The sequence below is a fragment of the Labeo rohita genome, chromosome 18 (assembly GCF_022985175.1).
Source record: "Labeo rohita strain BAU-BD-2019 chromosome 18, IGBB_LRoh.1.0, whole genome shotgun sequence".
NCBI lineage: Eukaryota > Metazoa > Chordata > Actinopteri > Cypriniformes > Cyprinidae > Labeo > Labeo rohita.
Window position 1 is genome coordinate 7,005,932 of NC_066886.1, and position 10,703 is coordinate 7,016,634.

Genomic DNA, 10,703 nt, shown 5'->3' on the forward strand with positions numbered 1-10,703 from the left:
GTATTTTATGTCATGTTATTTTTATTTGATTTTATATTTTATTTGCATTTTATTTTTTATTTTATTTTATTGTTATTTGATTTTTATATTTTATTTTGTAATGTTATGCTGTTTTATTTTATTATTTATTTTATTTATTTTGTTATTATTTAATGTATGTGATGCTATTTTATTTTGTTTTATTTTATATTGTATTTTATTTTATTTTTGCTATTTTATTTTATTTGTTATTTTATTATGTTATGCTATTTTATTATTTTATTTTGTTATTTGATTATATTTTTTTTATTTTAATTTGTTAATGTGTTATTTTATTTACCTTATGTTGTTATGCTATTTTATTTTATTTTGTTATTTTATATTTTATTTGTATTTTGTATTTTTGTTGTTTTACTTTATTATGTTATGCTATTTTATTTTATTTTATGTTATGTTATGCTGTTTCATTTTATTAATTTATTTTATGTTATTTTGTTATTTTATTTATTTTATCTTATGTTATTTAATTTTACTTTTTTTTTTTTTTTATGTTATTTTATTTTATTTCATTTTAGAAAAAGTTATTTCTGTTTCTGATAACATAATCAAGGCCAATATGTTGGGGAAAATAACTTTGCCCAAATTAGCTAAAAAACTGCTGGTTTTTCTGTGTTTTTAAGTAATGCATTTTTCAAAGACTTTTAAAGACATTAGTTTCATTAGTTAATTTTACATAGATATATAATCAGTATTACAATATCATATTAGGTTACTAATTTGTTTTATACTTAATATTTGTACTGTATATAATAATATCATATAGTTTATATTATGTACTATTTGAGTTATACAGTTTAATGAATTTGATAATCAGTTTTCTCATTATGTTTCTGGTTGAACTGTAACAATATATAAGTGAAATGGTCGCGTAAGACATTTCATGTTGACTTTAAAGGCTTTAGCAGAAAATACAAATGTTTGGCGACATTGTGTTTTTTGTCAGTTTGTATTCTGGTGTGTGTAACTATGCCTGTATATAACAGTGCCCTTTTGGCACGCCGTTAGCGTGGCTGTTCTCCGACTGTTCTAACTGTGGTTCTTCTTTCTCTGTTCCTCTTGGGAAAAGCATGGGGCTGAGTGTGGGGGAGGCCACTCACAGTGCGTCCCACCGGATAAGTTTAGCCTCCCTGTCCTCTGTTGTCCGTGTCTCTCACTGTTTTTATGTCTGAGGACCTCTACTTTGCCTCTGTGTGTTTAAAACAGTCAAGGCCAGCAACCGCGAACACAGCCGTTCGATTTATGTGTGTACTGTCTTTTTCCCTTTTGTGTTGCAAGAGCCGCCTCTCCGTCAGCTAAGTACGTCATGCTGCATCCAGGTTTGCCGTGCGATGGCTCATCTCCGCGCTTGGCTTCACTCGTGTGTTTATGTTTGTGTGTGTAAGGATGGGAGATGGGGTTTTCATAGACTGTACTAGCATGGGCTGACATGTACAGTTGTTCCCATATACAGCCGGTTGACAGTATTCTGCATTGATCATGGACTTCAGCACATGCCATGAGGCTTTTTACCTCATGCAATACGTCTAGGAACGTCTAACTGCACTGCAGGTAAAGAATATCGAGTCAGTACTTTTTAAAGGAATGTTCCAGGTTCAGTGCAAGTTATATCTGCACGTTTTTGCTGCATAGTGTTGATTACCACAGGAAATTATTTTGGCTTGCCCTTTTTGTTTTTATAACAAGCAAAAATTTGTGGGTGTGTTAAGGCACTTATAGTGGAAATAAATGGGACAATAAAATGAACATTAAAGTTCAAAGCTGTTTTAAAGCCTTTAAAAAGCCTGTGTGATACTAACCATTTCTGTGTAGAATGTATAGAGTATTAAGATAAACAACTCTTTACGTAAAGAAAACTTTTCATTAATTAAGTAAAATATATGTTAGTATGTTGTAATTATATATTTTATATAAATATTATTATATTTTATTTTATTATATTATATTATTAATTTAATAAAAAACAATTCTTGTAAATAATTGTTTTATATATAAAAAAAAATATATTATGTATTTTATTTTATTGTATTGATTGAATTTTTACAAAATCAGATTTTTTAAAAATACAAAACAACATGTATTTTAAATAGAAACTAATTCTTTATGGTCTCTTTTTGATTTAATGCAGTTAAGATGAATTACTTTTTATGAAGAGAAAAAACTTAATTAATTAATTAATATAAAAAATATATTGTATTTATTTAATATAAGCATTATAGTTAAAGTGTATTATGTATTTTATTTTTTATATTGATTTTTTTTTAAAAATCAGGATTTTTAAAATAAAAGCAGCGTTTAGTTGAAATACAAAATAATTTGTAACTTTTTTTATGGTCTCTTTTTTAATTTTGTTAATTTTATTCAAATGTATTGTAATTATTTAATTATATATAATTTATATATTATATTGATTATTTTAAAAACTTAACATTTTTAAAATAAAAAGATTTAATTTAATGTAATTAAGATAAATGACTTTTTATGTAGACAAAAATCTAACTTTTCGTTAGTTTAATAAACAATTATTGTATTTATTTTTTATTAAAAATATTTAAATTATTTTATGTATTTTATTTTATTGAATTGATTTTACTTAAAAAAAAAAAAAAAAAATAGGGATTTTTTTTAAAATAACAAACCTTTATTTAAAATAGAATATAATTTGTAATATTTCTTCATGGTCTCTTTTGATTTTAATGAAATTAAGCTGAATTACATTTTATGTAGAGAAAAACGTTTCGTTATTATAATAAAAAAGTCATTATTTTATATAGCAATTATATTTAAATTACATTTTATTGTGTGTTTTTGATTTTATTTTTTTTTTTATCTGGATTTTTATAACAAAAACAGCATTTATTTGAGGTACGAAATCATTTCTAATATTTATTTATTTTTTTTTTTATTATTTAATGTAATTAAAAGAATGTTAATTAAATATTTATTGTAATTATTTTTTATTATTATTATTATTATTATTATTATTATTACATTTAAATTATATCTTAATGTATTTTATTTTATTTTATTAATTTTATGTTGTAAAAGTCAGGATTTTTAAAATGAAAAAAATATATTTATTAGAAATGAAAAATAATTTGTAATATTTCTTTATGGTCTCTTGATTTAATGTTATAATTAAATTAAATATAATTCATCTAACTGAAAAATGTTTCTTTAAATACATTTGAACTGTTGTGTGTGTATGTATGTATGTATGTATATTATTTATGCTTATTTATATATATTGTTAGTAAGAAATAATTAGCATAAGATCTAAAAGAAGAGTCAATATTATTTCTTGTGGTAATCAACACTTTGCCTACCAATACTGTCAGTAGAGCTGAACTTGTAGTGAAACTGTAACATTTCTTTATAATATGCCATTAATAATTTTGGAGGAAACCTCCTTGGAGCAAGCTATGGACCCACAAAGGTAAAACCAAGTTTAGCTGAATTAAGATGTTCACACTTTTCAACACACGCCTGTGACATTGCCTTGGATTATAGGGTAGCTGTCATAATCAATAACATAATCTTACAAAAGAAGGTTTTAAAGTTTGAATCAATATCCACTGCCTTGAAAAAGACCAAATGCCTCAGAAGTCCAGTCTGATCAGCATTGATCACGACATGCTGTCCAATCAGAAGCCGTACCTCCACGCCATCCTCTGTGAACCCGGCAGGCTCGACCATATCACGGTCTCCCACATTCCCACCCTACTCTTGCCCTGACAAAGACATCCTGGCTTGGCTGTCATCGCATTTGCTGTGTGGGTGTCTGTGTCAGGTCTGTGTGTCAGCGAGCGGTTGACTGCCAGGTTCCTCATGCTTTTCCGCTGTGCTTCTTGCAGGAATGGGTAAAAAGGACGATCCAAAGCTGATGCAGGAATGGTTTAAACTGGTCCAGGAGAAGAATGCCTTGGTGCGCTATGAATCGGAGCTGATGATCTTGTGAGTAGACAACCAATTTAAGCTTCAGTGGCTTAAGCTTCTTTGGGAAATGGGAAATGGGAAATTTAATCCTCTTTAATTTTGACTTAATTGTTTTAGTCTGTTCACATGAAGAACTTTTTCCTGTACTATTCTATTTTTTTTATTATTATTTAATTGAATTATTTTATTTTTGTTATGTTATGTTGTTTTATATTTTAAATTATTTCATGTTGTTTTATTTTGTTTTTGATTTAATTTAATTTAATTTAATTTTGTTTTATTTGATTTATTGTTTATTTTATTTTATTTTAGAGATTATGAGTTTCCAAGCTGATGATTTTGTGAGTAGACAACCCAATGTAAGCTTCATTTCTTAATGCTTGTCATTTTTTTTCTTAATCCTCTTTAATTTTAACACTTTTTTTTTTAGTCTGTTCACTTTAAGAACTTTTTCTACACTATAAAAATAATTTTTATTTTATTTCATTTTAGTTTAAGATTGAGTTTCCAAGCTGATGGTTTTATGAATAGACATTCCTCTTTAATTTAGACTTATTTTTTTCAGTCTATTCACATACTGTGAAAATGTATTTTTATTTTTATTTTGTTTTTTAATTTAATTTTATTTGTTTTTGATTTTTTATTTTGTTTTATTTTATTTTATTTAGTTTTGTTATTTTATTTTATTTTTTGTCATTTTATTATGTTGTTGTTTTTATTTTATTTTATTTTATTTTTTTTTTGTCTATTACATTAAGAACTTATATATTTTATTTTATTTTCAAGAATATGAGTTTAATTCATATACTTAATGTGAATATTTCTCAGTGTCCAAAAATCTGTTATAATCAACTCATTTTCCATTACACTGTTCTCCAAAACAACAGCCAAAAGTGTGAAGAAATATTTGCTGATCCAGCTAGAAGTTTTTGGTCACATTTTTAGGATTAGGGTGCTTTGATTTTTACATTTGTAATAATTTTATAAAATGTTATGATTTTTTTTAAAACTGTATTAAATAATCCAAAAACGTTTTTAAGGTAAAAATAAAACACACACACACACACACACACAAAAACAGTTTAACTAACTAATGTAAATTGTAAGTAATTAAACATTTTCCCCCACTTTTTTTAATTAATTTAGTTTTTCTGTTTGTTTGTTTTTCCAAATTGTAATATTAACAAACTCCGGTGTGTTGTCTGGAGTCTGGATGTTTTTATTCACTGTCTAAAAGCAACAAATGATTATTTTTCTTTTTAAACAAGAACTGGTGCTCTCTAACAGGCAAATTTGCTGTAGGCAGTGACATGGTCCTGAATGATTATACCAGATGCATTTATTTGATTCTGTTTTCTTCTATTTACATTATGTGGATACGAGATGCAATTACATAGTGACTGTGACTCAGATGCAATCAACTGTGTATCTTTGTTTGCAAAGATGAGCACCAAATGGTCCATACATTCAGGCAAAAAGACAGTTTCATCAACAAAACCCAAATTACAAAGGCACAATTTCTTCCAGAAAAGAGAAACTGTGTTTGTGGCCTCTCCATAGGGAGATATTAACAGTTTTGCAGTAACAGGCTGTATCACATTTGTCATCAGCTCTAAGTTCATTCGGTCAGTACGGGTTATGTAATCGTATGTGCTTGTTTCCCCTATTTTTACATTTAGATTTTAATATTTAATACATTTATAAGACTCAATTTAGGGTTGAGATGCCTGAATTCACTTCATTTTAAACTTTAATATATTATTAGGGCTGTCACTAATGATTGATTTGGTAAACGAGTAATAGCTTGATTATTCTGATGATTATTCTGATAATTATAACTACTTTTTTGTGGTAATAAAAAACAAAAATGAACAATAGCCTTTAAAATGACTTAAAATACATGTATAATAGGCAATAATAATTAGTTTAAAGTATCAAAAGCAAGTAATCATATGGTCTCACTGAACAGAATTGTTAAAATACATAATGTATTATAAACAATAGAGTATTATAAAACAAATACGCATTATAACAAGTGACTGCAAAGGGCCCCAACAGCCTCGAAAACGATTTTGTCACTTTACTACGCGATCTAATCCTTGTTTAATATTGACTAAACAAAATTTAATTCAAATGTCCACTTAATCTTTAACATTTGGCCATTTCTGTATGACAAAAAAATGCTACAGCCACTGTAATGTCTTGAATACATGGACATCAAAACGTTCAAACTGAAGAGTGAGGGTTTGAGCTTTTATTTTGAAATCACGCTGAACAAGTTAGCAAGTTTAGATATTAATGTATTCTCTTACTTTTGCGTAGGTTTATAAATGATTTACCTTAAAAATATGATCAAATGACACACATTGCGTTCCCAGATGAACATTATAATAAACTCAAACTCACATAAATATGCAGAGATGGAATTTGAGACGTTCCACACATGTAAATGATAACAGTTTGTGTAACCGCATTAACTATGAATGGAGCCGCTCTGAGACGCACATACGTAACCTTCACACATGTAAATAATTAAAGGACATAAATTAAACCTGCACCGCATGTTTAGTTAATTGAAGCGTAGCATTTGTACATTTTCAATAGCATTATGCTTTATTATGATTTTTAAATAGGTTTAATATATCATTCAACCTTGGGAAACGGTGTGGAATGCGCCATTTCCGGTATTTTTTTTATTTACTCAAATGGACCTTTCTCACATTTCCAGGTTCTCATAGCGGAAGTCGTCATAGTTGGGTAAAATCCGATAGCAGTGAATGGGACAGTACCACAAATATATTTTTTGCATTCCTATTTGCTCAAATAACAAAAGAAAAACTACACAATAGTGTTTTCACGACTTTCATTCAAAGGAAAAAAATTGAGAGAGACTTATATCGGCAGTCAGAAGAGAGAACAATGTCAAATTTACCGTCTCTCCCATAGAGGCGGCATTAGAAACACCCTCGCATAGAGTTAACTAGTTTTTTGGTAACTTGATGTAAAGGTGGTATAATACAAAATATAGTGTTATAAATGCACATGCATATTTTTAAAAATCAAAATATTAAAAAGTTTGAAGGATTTATGATGATGACCGTTAAAACGCGTCATCACAGGCTTGTGAAAAGGGTCTGAATTGAATTGAGGAATCATGAAAGCCCTATATATTATTTGAATAATTTAGACAATGCTATACAGTTTTAGAATTGGCCATTTAGTAGCTATAATATAATTATTTTAATAAGAATTGTTAATAAGTGCAGGGCGTTTAATAACAGAAACAACTGATCAACCAAATAAAAGAAGATCCAACGGTGATTTAAATGTTTGCTTTAGTTCTGCTCAAAGTATGTGGCTTAAAAGCGCATCTGCTAATCCACACTCTTGTGTTTGTGTGAACGTGTCAAGCATAAACCAAACATGGTGCTTTAATGGCAGATGGTTCCTTGATTCTTTGAACATCAAAGATTTTTTAAACTACCTTTATGCAAACTCTATCAACTTGGAACTAAGCCTATGGGTGAGACTTCCAGTTTATTAGCCGCTATAGAAAAATAACGAGAAGGACAACATGCAGTAAATGGTAAAAAGGATAATACATTAAAATAATATGGTAAGACACACCAATTTGCAATATCAAGCAGCAAAGCAAGCAGTTTTGTACATCTAAATATAGCTGGACGCAGATGAGACTGGAAACCAGACCCATGTAATGTTCTTCCATTCAACTATACTTCTTCTTTCCTCTCTGCAGTGCTCGTGAGCTGGAGTTGGAGGACAGACAGAGTCGACTGCAACAGGAACTGCGAGAACGCATGGCAGTAGATGGTACTTTGCACTCCTGATCATGTTGTAACACCAAAAAATTATGTGGTTTGTCTTTAAATCAATATTTCGCCCTCTGCAGACCATCTGAAGACCGAAGAGGAACTTGCAGAGGAAAAACAGATCCTGAATGAGATGTTAGAGGTAGTCGAGCAAAGAGATTCTCTGGTGGCCTTGCTGGAGGAGCAGAGACTCAGGGAGAAAGAAGAAGATAAAGACCTGGAGGCGGTGATGCTCTCTAAGGGATTCAACCTCAACTGGGCTTAGCATAACAATGCCGAAACGGTTCTGACCGCCAGTGCTTCCCGCTTGCACTGCAGGAAGTGTAAAAAATTGCAGAATGAGTCGGTCTGTCTCCCCCTTGGTTTTATTGGGCATGTCAACAACGTTTACAAATCCACTCATGAGCGGCGTGATGATGTTTACGAGTTCTCCTGGCACGACTCAGGGCGTTTTGTCCCTCGGCAGCCAAGGCATTGGTTCTGTGCAAGACGTTCTCTCATTCAGAATGGGAGAATGCATCAATTTGCAGATTTTGTTTTTACGTTTTCGGTCTTGAAAAGGGACATATCAATCCTGCTGATGTTGAGGAAGTCTGAGACTAATGATGATCCTACAAAAAGCCAGTCTTGTTTTCCGGTGAACGTCTGGTCAACTGTTACGACGTTTGGACTTGATTTCCTAAAATGCATTTTCTACTTTGACTACTGACTGAAAAAGTATGTTTTCTCTCCCTTCGCACTCCTCTCCCGTTTAATATACACTACACACTATAAGCATCAGATTTCCACGCAACAGATGAATGAAATCTTCAGGTGTGCTTCACAGATAAGCATGTGATGGACTTCTGTAATTCTCACAGACATCTTCAGCGACCGACACGTGTTGTGTTTGTAGCATCGACAATTGTACAATTTTCAACCTGTCAGTAGCCACTTAATAATAATACGATTTTTGGTGTACGCTGGGACGTTCTCGATGTTACGTACGTCACTGATGTTGGTTTCCATTTGTCTTGAGTGACCTTGCCACACATATATCCTAAAATCAGTTTACAATCATTTATAATCCATGAATATCTAATACTTGTATTATAGTTTACATAAAGCAGTGGAGTATATATTAGTATATAAACTTCCCCCGATGCAGATAGTTCATAAGAATATATATATGCACACACACACACACAATATGGATTGATATACAATCAAATGCATTATGCATTTTGTTGGTTGCTCTGTGGTTTCAAGAACAGGTAAGGCACCCACAGCTTTTCTGACTTTATTTACTATCAAATGAGATGGAGAAATGCCCATTTTCACATTTTAATTATCTGCCACAAAGGTTTTGGTGTCATACTTTCCACTTTCTCCAGGTTTGGAGCGACATGCCTTTTTTTTTTGAACTTCTCATGCAACCGCTCTTCACATCCACAGAGTTTTCTTATGTTTGCAGAGTGTTATTTATAATCGTCTTTGTAAAGTTTTGTATCACGTGAAAACGTTCCAGCACTGTCGACCGACACCGGTGCTGATTAACCGCAGGAGCTTGTAGTCACGCTCGAAATATGGATATTGCAAATGAACATGCCTTTTTCCTAAGTGTACATTTCATTTTAGTCACCGTTATGCTGTATAGATGGGCACAGATTTTGTTTTCTTTGTTTTCCTTGTAAGTACAGATAACTGTGAATGCAAACGTACACATGGTCAACGATAGTTATTTAGACTGTAAAATGTTTGACAGATTTTATGGTATTTATTAACATGTGTGAAAAATGTATTATATGTAAAGTAAATGAATCCTAATTTTTAAAAAATATGTTGTTGGTTCTTGAAAATGCTTCATGTTGCTAATTTGCATATAGGGTATTGGATGTATGCAGAGGCAATAAAACAATGCAGTTGTTACAAATGAAGACTACTGTGCTTGAAGTTTTTTTCCCCTAAATGCTTTTGCAATTTACTTCACTTAAATTACTTAATGTGAAGCTTTATTCAAATTTATTCAAGAAATTTAAATTTAGTCAGCTTTCAAAATCTAACCCATTAAGATTATAATATTTGAATATGAATTTGCAAATGATTTTTTTTAATGTGTATTTGCATTATGAATTGTAAATTTAGTCTTCATTTGCATAGTTAAGTTTATATATACATACACACACACACACACACACACATATATATATATAACATAGCCTATAATTGTCCATCCAGTATTTCAATGTTGTTCTGTATCGTTTTACCTTAAACTTCACCACTATTCATATGTATATTTGTATTTACTGCTGTTTGCTACAGCAAAGGGAAATTCGCTATTCAAATCTTTAAAAATCCATTAAGCAATTCTTGTATGATTTAAAATGTAAATACAACGAAAACTGTAGTAAATCTTGACCTTTGGAAGAGGGAACGTGTAAAAATTATTTGGCATTATGCAGCACAAAAACACGCTTTCTATGTAAACATTAACCACACTATCAGAAGAAGACAATGGCGGTGGGAAGTCCGAATCATTTCCGCGAATCGGTTCCTTTGAACAGTTCATTTCAACAGTTCAAAGAACTGGTTCAGAAAACGAATCGCTGCATTCTTGTACGTTATCACGTTATCTTGACATATGATGCTCTAAAATAGTCTAGTACCACATTTTCGATAAAACTTTATTATTAAATGGTGTTTGTTGTAATTTCATGTGTCCAAGTTCATTTTATTTCAGACATAATTCGGTCCATAATGCTATTTAGGACCTTTTCCTTTACACATATTGGTTTAAAAATATTAACACTGAGAGTAGGACGTGTGCAAAGGAGAGCTTTTGATTCAATAATTCTGTTAATTGATAGAAAACTGCTCGCATTATTTCGTTCGATTCGTGAACGAATCACTCAGACCGGTGTT

At 30.5% G+C, this 10,703-nt stretch overlaps 1 protein-coding gene across 28 annotated transcripts in view; it reads left to right on the forward strand.

The window, feature by feature from the left end:
* The window catches only part of mical3a (microtubule associated monooxygenase, calponin and LIM domain containing 3a), a 121,853-nt gene extending 112,135 nt beyond the window's left edge, over positions 1-9,718 (forward strand). For 27 of the 28 annotated variants that reach the window (XM_051135442.1, XM_051135440.1, XM_051135438.1 and 24 more), the window contains 3 exons: positions 3,891-3,990; positions 7,730-7,803; positions 7,883-9,718. In XM_051135442.1, coding sequence (XP_050991399.1) covers positions 3,891-3,990; positions 7,730-7,803; positions 7,883-8,067 — 359 coding nt within the window. In that variant the 3' untranslated portion in view covers positions 8,068-9,718. Of the gene's footprint in view, positions 1-1,105; positions 1,138-3,890; positions 3,991-7,729; positions 7,804-7,882 lie in introns of those variants that run through there. The other variant, XM_051135457.1, reaches the window with a different exon arrangement.
* The last annotated feature ends 985 nt before the right edge of the window (positions 9,719-10,703 follow it).